The sequence below is a fragment of the Anastrepha ludens genome, chromosome 5 (assembly GCF_028408465.1).
Source record: "Anastrepha ludens isolate Willacy chromosome 5, idAnaLude1.1, whole genome shotgun sequence".
Lineage (NCBI taxonomy): Eukaryota > Metazoa > Arthropoda > Insecta > Diptera > Tephritidae > Anastrepha > Anastrepha ludens.
The window spans coordinates 50,215,159-50,228,501 of NC_071501.1; the positions used below are offsets into that span (position 1 = coordinate 50,215,159).

General features: G+C 36.5%; 2 protein-coding genes across 3 annotated transcripts; one reads left to right on the plus strand and one right to left on the minus strand.

Moving 5' to 3' along the window:
- The first annotated feature begins 1,985 nt into the window (after window positions 1-1,985).
- Window positions 1,986-4,133, plus strand: LOC128865017 (COP9 signalosome complex subunit 2). The gene is made up of 6 exons (XM_054104876.1): window positions 1,986-2,150; window positions 2,240-2,434; window positions 2,502-2,627; window positions 2,695-3,176; window positions 3,528-3,860; window positions 3,918-4,133. Exons 1-6 carry the CDS (start codon window positions 2,097-2,099, stop codon window positions 4,060-4,062), a joined length of 1,335 nt encoding a protein of 444 aa, XP_053960851.1. The 5' UTR covers window positions 1,986-2,096; the 3' UTR covers window positions 4,063-4,133.
- Window positions 4,134-4,512: 379 nt separating this feature from the next.
- Window positions 4,513-6,093, minus strand: LOC128865019 (protein rolling stone-like). Of its 2 annotated transcripts, XM_054104879.1 has the most exons (6): window positions 5,954-6,093; window positions 5,696-5,803; window positions 5,532-5,636; window positions 5,239-5,452; window positions 4,771-5,137; window positions 4,513-4,710 (listed from the first exon to the last, which is right to left on the minus strand). In XM_054104879.1, the coding sequence occupies exons 2-6, from the start codon at window positions 5,720-5,722 to the stop codon at window positions 4,554-4,556; spliced, it is 870 nt and encodes a 289-aa protein (XP_053960854.1). In that variant the 5' UTR covers window positions 5,723-5,803; window positions 5,954-6,093; the 3' UTR covers window positions 4,513-4,553. The 2 variants fall into 2 exon arrangements, with proteins under 2 accessions (XP_053960854.1, XP_053960853.1); XM_054104878.1 differs by lacking the exon at window positions 5,954-6,093 and having other exon boundaries at window positions 5,696-5,906.
- Window positions 6,094-13,343: the final 7,250 nt, after the last annotated feature.

Genomic DNA, 13,343 nt, shown 5'->3' on the forward strand with positions numbered 1-13,343 from the left:
CGAAAGTCAGAACATAGATAAATAACAAACAACAGTGGTGGCTAAAATATCGTAACATTAATATACAGGCCTGTTTCCCAAATTGTTTTCAGGCAATAATTTCACATTTTTCGTTTTCAATTTGCTTGGCATGTTAAAAGGGCCATTTTCGTTTTTTTTTTCATTGGCAAATCGCTTTTACACCCTGTTCTGAAAATTGAAGTAATTATAACTTTCCTGATTCAGTTTTGCCAACTTATACTCACACCAATCTGCGGTTTGGCGGCTTTTTAGTCGGCAGAACCAACGATGTTAAATTACAAATTTGGGGCATCTGAAACGAAATTGTAAGAATAACCTTTACAAGTTGTTATTACTTCTAGTGGAATTTGTGGATACATTTAAATTCTTTAAAATATGTGATTTACAATTTACTTATATTTTTCTCTCAAATTTGTGATTCTCCCTCAATTACTCAATTACTTAAACGGATTCATCGAAGAACGATTTAAGTAAAAACTAAACATAATTACGAAATCCGTAGAGCCGCATCATTTAATCTCACGGTGTATAGAATGCAGACGGTGGCACTTGTCAAAACCGTTACTTCATTTCTAGCAATTTTGATAACCCATGCGAGAAAGCAATAGAAATTGCCTAACACACTTTCTTGTCACGACGTCATCGGCAACAAAACGGTAAAACTGATGCATTTACGTGGTCAGCCTCTTTATGCTCCTTCTTACCTTTACTTCTGACCCTCGAGGGTTTTATTTAAGTAGGTGACCAAAGAACCACATGACAGTGAATTCTAAAAAACAAGAAGACTTGGGGATGTATCCGACACGACCTCGGCTCTGTGCACAGCAGCCGGGCAATTTTAGAGAATATTGGAAACATTTCTGCGAATTACCGAAAAATCCAATTTACCAAATTACATCCTAAAAACAAACGGCGACTTTACCTTTCCATGCAACGAAACGCCAGTCGTACTGATGGGACTGCACTGGAAAACCTGTTTGGTATGTCTGATTGACGTCATCATTATGGATAAAAGTATTAGTGACTATCTGGAAAAAGTCCTTCAGCACATTGCCTTCACGGGATAACGATTGAGTCGGAAGAAGTGAGCATTGTTCAAAACAGAAGGCGTCAAGGCAAGCGAAGAGAAAATAAAGTCAGTAAGAGATTGGCTACGACCAAGAAATGTTTACGACGCAGTACTAAGTTTCCTAGGGCTATGCACATATTACCGTCGTTGTGTTCTAGTATTTGCAAATATTGCCTGAAGTCCTCACAATCTCACTAAGAAGAGCTACGCTTTTGTGTGGCACAAAGAACAAGAGGACACGCCTATGTTAGCGTATTCGGTCGCGGGAGAAAAGTTAATTTAAAATCAGAAATCATAAAATCACTTATTTACTAAGCCTTTCACTGAATAACTTCTCTTCCTTTTACTTGTTTCTTCGCAGAACTTACGTTACCGGTTTTCAAAATTGCGCAAAATGAAGTAGAGTTTTTGAAAGGCGCTACATTCTGTATTCTGATATCAATGTGTTGTATCAAGAATGATTGTGAAGATGATTAAGCTTTCCAAACTCATCGTGTCGTAAGAGTTCATCAACAAACAAACAAAAGGAAGGGAATTACTTGTTTGTGAAAAAGAAGAGTAGGCAAAAGCAACAAAAACAACCAAAAACAAGAAAGTATACACACATACACATTCTTTCTAGCCACGGCATCTTCCGCATAATAACACACACGGCAATTCGTTTGCATTAGTTTGTTTAGTTTTAATCTCACAATTCACATTAGTATCAAGCTATTCATAGAATTTTCACAAACATGTATTTTCGGATACTTTTGTTTGTTTTGTATTGGAAAGGAACCTGACGTCGGACTTATGGAAATCGGTTTGGGAAGATGCCCCCTCATGTTCTCAATTCGCCTTGGTGTTGTATGGCTCTATTGTGAGGGTTCTGGTTTGTTTGGTTGCTTATTTCCCGTGCTAAACTATTGTGAATGCGTTTCACAACGAAGAAGATTTTTGTGCTGTGAAATTTTGGAGTGGATTGCTTTATACGAAAAAATTGCAATTTTCGTGATAAGTTGCTGAAATGTCTGACAACGAGGATGATTTTATGTGCGAGGATGATGAGGATTACGGATTGGTAAGTTCTGAAACAATTTAAGGCGAACATCTTAATAACACGTAGCGCAATACGGCTTGATTATAAACCGGCAAACTCTTCTTCTGTAGGAATATTCGGAAGATAGTAATTCTGAGCCCGATGTGGATCTAGAAAATCAATATTACAATAGCAAAGCCTTGAAGGAAGATAATCCGAATGGTGCCCTGGCTTCGTTTCAAAAGGTGCTGGATTTGGAGGGAGGTGAAAAGGGTGAATGGGGTTTCAAAGCTCTCAAACAGATGATCAAAATAAACTTTAAATTGGTAAATTTATTTTCCTTTCACTGCAACCTTAGCAAGCATTTAGGTGCTAACGAAACTGCATTTATAGAATAACTACAATGAGATGATGGAACGATACAAACTGCTATTGACCTATATTAAAAGTGCTGTAACACGAAATCATTCGGAGAAGTCGATCAATTCCATTTTGGATTATATTTCCACATCTAAAAATGTAAGTTATACAGCAAAATTATTAATATACATATATATGTTTTTAATATCTTTAAACATTTGGGTAGATGGAAATTTTGCAAAAGTTTTACGAAACTACATTGGATGCATTGAAGGATGCTAAAAATGATCGTCTCTGGTTCAAAACCAATACCAAATTAGGCAAACTCTACTTTGATCTTGGCGACTTCATAAAATTACAAAAGATACTTAAGCAACTGCATCAATCCTGTCAAACAGATGACGGTGAGGATGATCTAAAGAAGGGCACGCAATTGCTGGAAATATATGCGTTAGAGATTCAAATGTATACTGTGCAAAAGAATAACAAGAAGCTAAAGGCGTTATATGAACAATCCTTGCATATTAAGTCCGCAATACCACATCCACTTATTATGGGTGTAATTCGTGAGTGTGGCGGAAAAATGCATTTGCGAGAAGGTGAATTCGAAAAGGCGCATACCGACTTTTTCGAAGCATTCAAGAATTATGATGAATCAGGATCTCCGCGACGAACGACATGTTTAAAGTATTTAGTTTTGGCTAATATGTAAGTTGTAAATTATTTGCGTATATTTTTTCTAGCCAAATTATATATATTGTAGATAATTATTGCAGAGGAAGTCAAGACAAATCAAAGTCGATTTTCTCTGCAATAATCCTCATAAACCCAAAATCTCTATTACAACTCATTCTCAAAAACATTACGGTTTTGGTGCTAATTTTAGTATATTTTGCTACATCATCAATATTATTTTGTCAGGAAGCTCCTCATCTCTCATACAGTCGATGAATAAAATAAAAATGCTGTTGTAATTTATTGTAACTTGTGAATATTGTTGCCGCATTTTCTGACTTTTTTATGTTTGCCATTTATAATTTTACTATAATCTACTTTTAGGTTAATGAAATCCGGTATAAATCCTTTCGATTCGCAAGAAGCCAAACCATATAAACAAGATCCTGAAATTGTTGCCATGACAAAGCTGGTTATTTCGTATCAAAATAACGACATTACAGAATTTGAGTCTATTTTAAAAACCAATCATAAAAACATTATGGATGATCCGTTTATACGTGAACATATTGAAGATTTGCTTCGCAATATACGCACACAGGTGCTAATAAAACTCATACGACCTTATAAAAATATTAGAATACCATTTATAGCTACAAAATTGAAAATTGAAGCCGTTGAAGTTGAAAGTCTGCTGGTATCGTGCATATTAGACAAGTAAGTAATGCATATTTTTAGATGGTTTGAATATTTGTGAAATCTTTTTGTATACAGCACAATCCAAGGACGCATCGATCAAATGAATCAAATTCTTCAACTTGATAAAGAAAACAGCAATGCAGCACGCTACAATGCGGTGGACGGCTGGGCGAATCAAATATCATCTTTACATCAGGCTGTAGTTAACAAAATGGCATAAGAGATGATCGTGTAGAGTTGTGTTATGCGGGTTCAAAACATGCTTGCTACAATAAAAGCGTTCGATTTGAATTCATTGTTTTGATTAATAATTATATTATGTATTTGCTTTTAATCAGCGTCATAGTAAATATTTATTTCATGCACTTCTACTAGGCAGCAGCTGTGCCCTTATACATGCCTCACACTTAGCTTTATTATTACGAGTATATTCAAAATTTGTCAACAAAAAGAATTTCCTAAAAATGCATCAAACACCTGAACTTAAATCGGTTATACAGTTAGTTAATATAAATTTGTATGATCCACAGTTCGATGAGTGTCATTGTTTGGTTTAATTTAGTAAAAGTAACATTAAATATAATCCTTCCACTTTCGATAAAATTTTATAAAAAATAGCCTTTTTTTGTTTACTTTTATATATCAATTTATTACAATTTTTATTTACATCATCAATTTCTTCTAATTAAACTTTTTAAGGTTAATATTTATTTATTTGCTGGAACTTAAACATACGCGAATTTTATAAATAAAGTAGCCGAAAAGACACATTGGATATAAAATCAAGATGCCACCAAAGGCGACACAGGATGAGAAAAGAGGGTGTTCGCCCCAATTAAGAAGTCTATATACATACGGCCTACCAATGCTGTAAGAAAAATACAGGCATAGTTTTATAAGTATTTTAATTAGCAAGTAATTTACTTACACATTTTCGCCGTCCATCAGAAAGTAGACTATTGAAAAAAGTATATACAGCATGACAACAAATACTGGATAGATCAAATGCGAAACGCGTGTAGGAAATGCGACCACAACCTGGTCTAAAATCATCATTATTGAGGTAATTGCATGTGAATTGATGTTGTGAAAGAAAGTAATGCAGGTATTACTATCGGGGCCAACATAAAAGCGCCGATAAACTTGTAGGATTTCAGTTCGATGTATTCCCTCAGGCATTTGACACTTCGCAAATGGATATATTAAGACCCAATAGACTAATGACAGTCCAGTTGCACATGCAAACGACGAAATGTGCAGGGCCCAGTACAATTTCACCATCCATAGCGGGCAGGCTAAAACAGAAAAACAATTGTGTAAATTAATATAAAAGACTATTTCATTGTTTTATTGTTAAATAGGAATACTAAATAGAAGCTGCTTTCATATTTCATACGTGCTTTAGGTGCTGTGAAACAATATATTGATACCAATATGGCACTATAGAGGGACACCAGCGTACAGAGCAAAAATCCCCAATTTGTAAAATAAATAAACCATTTGCCATCGAAGAAGAACTGTTCCAAGCTAAGTCCCAGTGTGACCGCGAACCAGGCTGCAAAGCACCAGCGATATATTAGGAATATTTTGGAGCACTCGCCTTTTTGCCACTGAGAAGTAAAAGAGGGAAATACATACATGCAAATGGGTTAAGAATGCAATGTGCTTAAGTATCCATTATGCGCACACTTGTGATTTGAAAAAATCGTTTACGGGCTTATGTAACAGGCTGAATCTGGAATTTTGGAATAGCTTCGCACATGGGTAGCAACAGCTGCAGCACTGACCACTAGTCTGCAAAAATTTAAATATGAGCTATGAAGGTATGAACTAATTATGGACCATGGATCAACCTCGCTTATTTGGACTTGATCTTCCATTGGCGTTAGCTTTATTTATGTATTATTGTTTTTGCCTTGACAATTCGTAAAGAAATGCGTTCCAAGTTTTGCACAATTTTTCTTTCCGTTTTTCCCAAAGGTGCATGTGAAAGTTTTTGCATAGATATAAAGAGAACAATTTGAAAATAAATATAAATAGAATTAAAATCTGAAGTCAAATAGAATACAAACAAACTAACGTAAGATCCACAGGAATGCCTTTATACGTACTCTGGAAGGTGCTTTAGTTTAATTATTTGTATTTTCGTACTTTTCGCTTAAGTTTGTTTGTTCCAAAAATAACACATCTGAAATGGAAATTCATAAAATCAGGCGGGTACAATTGTGAGTGAGTTTGTGGGCATACAGTGAAAGCTCGCTAATCTGTATAAATTATTGCAGGCTCCTATACGGACAAGCAACCATTTCGGACTGATGACTGGGCCTGCAAGAATTTAAATGCACCATTTTATAGAAAAAATATAAAATCAAAGTTCATTTAAGGGGTTATATACAGTTTGAATTTTCAAAAAATCGATTTTATTATTTTATTTTCTTAATGTGCATATATTTAAGAATACACACTGAAAATTTAATATCGTGCCGGTGAATATTTTCGCAGTTACACGCACATTTGAAAAGGCGTTCGCACGACAGTCGGTTCTATGTAACCGGAACGACCCGGATTTATATCTGGCCAAGGACTGTCACTTCAGCAACATTACTCGTATATGCACGGGGAATGTTTATGTTACTACAACAACAACAATAAGTACTTGAAAGTGCTTTTCAGACTTTAAACGCATTTTTCTCAAAATGGTGTTTTCAAAGTCGGTGACCAACATTACTCGAAAACGGCTAAACCGATTAGTCTCAAATTTTAACGAGCTTCTTAAACATATTTTTTAGTATTTAATCGAAGATTTTTTCTCACCGATACGTTTTTTTTATAAACAATTTAAGCCCGAAATTTTAGTCAAAAATCGATTTTTTTTTTGAGAAATAAATAAATATTTTTACTAATGCTAAGTCTTAAGATACAGTTAAAAGGAAACATTCTAATATGTGTACAAATTTTTATATCAATAAATTTAAAAGTTTTCTCGGAAAAAATTCTGGAAAACTCGCTTTTTTTCGGCCTTCTAACTGTATATAACCCCTTAAAACAAAAGTAAGATTGGCTTTTAGCTAAAAAAATAACAAAAACAGTGGCCTGCTATCAAAGCGGTTCAAGCGGTTAGTTTATGTGAAAAAGTAAATTTTCGTTTATATGCCTATTTTTAATTAATTTTTCCTTTTTGTTTCCATTTCCATTTTTTATTTCAAATTTTTGGCTTGAATTGAATTGAATTTGAAAAGGTCGAGCCAAGGAGCACCAGGAGATTTGGTGGCTCCTAAAACACTCAGGCTAAAAAGCCCATTGTATTTAAAGCTCTGGAAAGGGGGTAGATAGTCAAGGAGGGAGGGAGAAAAGTATCAGAGAAAGAGATAGGAAAGAATAGAGACAGAGATAGAGATAGCTAGTCCTGTGAGAATTTTCCAGATTCTTTGGCAAATCTGTAAATATCCTCCAGTTTTAGAGAACGAATATTACTCATTCTCATGACATCGGAACCCAATACTCGTAGTCGCGCTCTAGCAAAGGCAGGACACTCACAGAGAAAGTGCTCAGTGCTATCCGCCTCCTCCAAGCATGACAGGCATACCGGGTCCTCGATGATTCCAATGGTGGTCATATGCTGACCCCATGGGTTGTGCCCTGTAATGATGCCGACCATCAACAGAATGTCTTTCCTTCTAAGTTTTAGTAGAAAGTTTGACAGTTTTCTGTTCGGACTTGTCACAAAGCACTTTGCAGTTCTGCAGCGTTCTAGACCGGACCATCGCTCTTTATGTAGATTGCCTACATAATCGTTGATCCAATTCTTGATTCCTGCGGGACTGATTCCGATTATTGGCTCTGGCCCCTGTGGGGGCACCGCTGATCCACGGTTGGCCAATTCGTCGGCAATTTCGTTTCCTTGAAAACCGGAGTGTCCCGGAACCCATATAAGTACAAGCCTGTTTTGTCTTGCGACAGAATTAAGCTTCTTCTTACATTCTTGAACAATCTTTGAGGTTTGCTTCGCGTTCTCCAGGGCCTTCAATGCAGCCTGACTGTCACTGAAGACTCCAATCTGTTTCCCGCTCCATCTCCTCTCGATTATCCATTCGGCTACTTTTAGGATGGCAAAAACTTCTGTTTGGAAAACAGTTGCCATTCCCCCCATAGGATAGTGATACTTATTACTATCGTTTAAGTACCATCTGGCTCCAGACCCTGTTTCAGTCTTGGACCCATCTGTAAAGAAAATATCCGTCAAAGCTCCCTGCATGCATTCTGGATTGCTCCATTGCGTGATCTGACATCAAATTTCCTTCCGAATGAAACTGTGAGTATCAGGTCATCTTTAGGTGCCAAAAACAGTGGATACTGCCCCGACAGCAACTTAAAGATTTCTCTGTGTCCCGAAGTTCCATCTTCGTGCCAGAAACCATATTTATGGAGTCTACACATTGCTTTTATTGCTTCCTGTTGTATCTTAAGATCCAGGGGGAGCAAATCAAGCATAGCATTTAGGGCATCACCAGAGGTTGTACTCATGGCACCCGTGATGCATAAACATACACTTCTTTGCAGCCTGTATAGTTCCCGGATTGGGGACTTAACCATGCTCCGTCGCCACCAGACCACAGAAGCGTAAGTGATGATTGGTCTGATAAGTGTCGTGTATATCCATAGGATAACAGCAGGTTTCAGACCCCAAGTTTTGCCAAAGGCTCTACGGCATTGCTGAAAAATCTTCAATGCACGATTCACCTTCAGTGAAACGTGTGTCTCCCAAGTCAGCTTCTTATCCAAGATTACTCCTAGATATTTAACTTCGTTGGAAAGACCAATAATTTTTGGCTTAATTCCGCAATTAAAACGGTTTAACAATATCATCCTCAAAATATTAGGTCTGTTTATGAAGCAGGGGGCCGCCGTAGCCGAATGAGTTGGTGCGTGATTACCAATCGGAATTCACAGAGAGAACGTAGGTTCGAATCTCGGTGAAACACCAAAGTTAAGAACAAAGTTTTTTCAAATAGCGGTCGCCCCTCGGCAGGCAATGGCAAACCTCCGAGTGTTCTGCCATGAAAAAGCTCTTCATAAAAAATATCTGCCGTTAGGAGTCGGCTTGAAACTGTAGGTCCCTCCATTTGTGGAACAACATCAAGACGCTCGCCACAAACAGGAGGAGGAGCTCGGTCAAATACCCCAAAAAGGGTGTACATAATTGGCGCGTAACTATATATACAGGGTGGGCCAAATAAGGCCTACTAATGTTAAGCACAAATAACTTTTTTATTTTTTGACATATTTATTTTTCTCTTTTTGTAGGTTATAATTGAATTATTGGAAATTTATTATGGAACTGTACAGTACAACACAACGTGTTAAAATTATCGAGTTTTTCTATTCTTGTCAACGATCAATTGTTTTAATGCCGTGTAAATATCGGCAATATTTTAATTCCAGATCAGCTCCCACAGCCTTCATGATTAGGAGTTTGGTCGGCCGTTTTGAGGTACTGGGTACAGTGGTCGACCGTCCTGGTCGAGGTGCCCATAGAAATATTCGCACTGAAGACAACGTGGAAATTGTGCGGCAGAGTGTTGCAGATGATCCATCTGTCTCAACTCGCCGTCGTTTCAGCCAATTGGGCATTTCCAGAACGAGAATTTTAAAGTTGCGTAGTTGCGTAGAATTTTAAAGTTGGATCTTAAGATGTAAATATACAAAATTCAAATTGTGCAAGCACTGCTACCGCAAGACCACCAACAACGACTACAATACACTATTCGTTTAACACAATTAGCCACACAAATTGATTTTTTAAATAATGTTTTGATGTCGGATGAAGCGCATTTCGATTTAAATGGTTATGTCAACAAACAAAACAGTAGATTGTGGGACTCTGAAAATCCAAGGGCAACACGCCAACATTAGTTGCATCCATCTAAATGTACTGTTTGGTGCGGTGTTATGGCCACTAGAGTTATCGGCCCATATTTCCTCGAAAATGAGGATGAAACGCCGGAATCGATTTCAGGAGCTTCTTACAGAACATTGATTGAAAACTTTTTGCGGCCAATGGCGGAGCAGTATCCTAATTTGTGGTTTCAACAAGATGGAGCAACTGCGTATACTGCTAGGCAAACTATGGACCTGCTGCGTGAAATTTTTGGCGAACGTCTGATTTGATTGCGCCCGACTTCTTTTTATGGGGATATTTAAAAGACAGTGATCTTAATAAACCAGAGATTTTTAGACAGCTGAAGCAAAATATTCGAGACGAAATACTGAGCCTTCAACCAGAAATATTATGTGGTGTAATGGAAAACGCGTTAAAAAGAGCCAGTCTTTGTATCGAGAAAAATGGTGGACATTTGTCTGATGCAATATTTCATACATAATTTCCATAAAATATATTCAACGTATAAAAACAATTAGCCAAAATAAATGATTATTGCAAAAGGTATTTGTGTTTAACATTGGTAATTTTATTTTTTTATATCTTTCTTGTGATTTTCCCCGCCAACAATTTAATCAGCTGTTCGTAAAACTTGCAAATTTTTACTGGTTTTGTGTTCATGTACTTTCCGAATTCTCGGAAATTAAGTTACGGGATAATCTTTACATGAACAGACCTATTATTTCAAATTATTGAACTTATGCAGCCAGCATATTCCAGCATTCGTTGTTCCTAATAATCTAAAATTCCGAATTGTTAATTAGCTGGTCACATCTCAAAGCGAATTACTTGTGAAAAGAAATAATAGAAACAAAAATACTTCAATCGTCGTAAAAAGGAAGAATTTCGTGGCAAAATAAAATGTTAATTGCTTGTATATTTTTAGTTGTTGATCAAGCAATTCGGACAGTTGGCAGGTAGAAGAGTGTGCGCTCATTTAATCCGTGCGCACACCATTTTCAGTCGACTAGAAAATATTTCTGTGACTGTAAGTTCTTAAAGGCTGCCTTGCATTGTCTCCATAGCTTGAATAAAGTAATTACTACTAACCATTTCCTTTTCAATTTTTATTTATTTTTTTATTATTATACGCACGTAAGGCATATTTTTTACAGTGTTTTTACTTACTTACACAACAAAAATTACTTAATACTAAAGATTTAATAATTTAAAAAAGAAAAAAGAAAAGTTATATTACATAATAATAAATAAATAATTGTCTTAAAAATTAATACTCCTTTTTGTCAGAAAGAGACGCGTACTAGGAGGAAAATAGAAATTTTAATTAAATAGAAAAAATAACAGAAAGGGAATTAGAAGATACCTCTATACTCTTAAACTCTCCTCTATCAAGCCCGACATTAAATAGTTTATGAAAAATAAGAAGCAATTTCACACCTCCCATAAGATGTAAATGCTAAAGTCAAGTAATGTGATTATTAATAAGAATATTACATCCCTAAAAATATTTAACTGCTTAAAAAGGTTCCATAGCCCAGGAAAACAATGAATGCTGCTATAAATAACCCCGATAAGATTGCTTCAGACCCTCAGTTTAGCCGAAAACTTTGTGGTTGCAGCTGGGGTGACATTATTAGAATCAATCCTCAATCTCAATGAAAGCGATCACTAAGGACTCTTTTTGAGAAAGAGACACCTCTGTATTTTTAACCAGATGCAAGGCCCACTCACCGATCTGCCTTTATAATAAGCACTATTTGCTTGCCACCCGAAGAATTTCATACCTTATGCGCAGGTGAATCAGTCTTTGAAAGCCCTTCATCAAGAAGGATGAAAGACTGATTGGTCTGAAATCCTTAGGGGATACATGTGAGCTCTTACCTGCCTTGTGTATAAATGTAACTCTCCCAACTCTCCACAAGCTGGCTATGTACATAGATCGTATATACAGGTGTCGCTCGACGATAAGCAGCCTTTGCGATTTCTGCAGATGATGCCATCGAGACCAGGCGACTTGGTGACGCTTATGCAGCAAGCGACGCACAGTGCGGCCGATTCCCAAAAAGCTGGCCAAAAGTCGAAAAAAAAAGTTTTTAGATAGAGTTTTTTTGTCTTTGGGTGGGCTACAGTAATGCCTTGAGTAGTGAAAACCGTTCATAGCAACGTCCTGTACCCTAAGTATTTTCAGTCGCAACGTGGCCTTCGTTTGAGCATCGTATTACTGTCGATGAATAGTGAAAGTTGTACACATTTGAAAGATTTTGTAATGGAGTAAATTCTTCTTAAAATTTTTTCACCAAACTTTGAACTCAACTTTGAACTTTTTTAGTTATTTACACGCATTAATTTTAAATAATTTTTTACTAAAGCCGCTATGGTGCTTCGAAGGCCCATATTTCGATTTCGGAGGCTAAGTTCGAAAACCAAGAAATGGCTTTTTTACTTATGACTCAGCATTTAAAAAAAAATATGACTCAATCTTTTGGTTCCCTACACTCGGCTGGGCTGTACAGTGTTAATGGTTATTAGGGCACGGTTTTTGTTGTTACATTTTCCATTTTATCATTTCTGACTACCTATAAACTACAAATAGCAAACCAGTATATTTATGGCAATGTTTTTGGCCAGTATAAAAATTTGTAAACAAACTCAGTCGATATGTCTCCTTCTACCGGTTTTTGCAAGTAATGGTAAATTTTCCGTTCTTCATTTTTTTGCTTTTTCTTCCTTTTGGAAGAGAATTTTCGCTTAGGTTCTTAAATTGAATTGTTGGCTGGTAACGGCTAATTTTGTTTGTTTTAATAAAAATTAAGTGTGTTCACTTAGCCAATATCAAGCTAGGGCAATAGAAGACCCAACAATGGATTACACGACAGCTAACAGATGGGCTGAAAAGTCCCGGGCCTAACACTTAGATGACACTATTGCATGCACCTCTTTTTCAGTTAATTCTAACCTCAAGAAGACAGCAGTTAAAATTGCACGATATTCTATTTATCAGTTCGTGAGTTATTGTGCCAAGAGTGACGCTACTTTTGTTATTTTTAAAACTGGAAACTAGAAAATATCAAAAAAATCCACAAGATCGTTTTGAATGATTGAAAAGGAAAGTTGCGTGAGTTAGGTCCTCCGCAAACGAGTCGTATCGTATTTTTTTGGAGCGACGACTACGATACGCTTGCTTGTCCGCACACAATGCAACTAGATATCGTACGAGTTGTCAATATGTTGAGCGATGAAGAGGAACTTATTTTATTGTAATATATTCTCCATCGGAGCATATATAAAAAAAAAAGGAGGCACTGGGTTCATTCGTACATTAGGAATAACTCAAACAGCAAATTATTCATTGCCACAAGGGAGTTACAAGAGGATGGTTACAAATTTCAGACTGTTGCTTACACAAATGATTATATATATTATATATATATATAATTGGCGCGTACACCCTTTTTGGGTGCTTGGCCGAGCTCCTCCTCCTATTTGTGGTGTGCGTCTTGATGTTGTTCCACAAATGGAGGGACCTACAGTTTCAAGCCGACTCCGAACGGCAGATTTTTTTTATGAGGAGCTTTTTCATGGCAGAAATACAATCGGAGGTT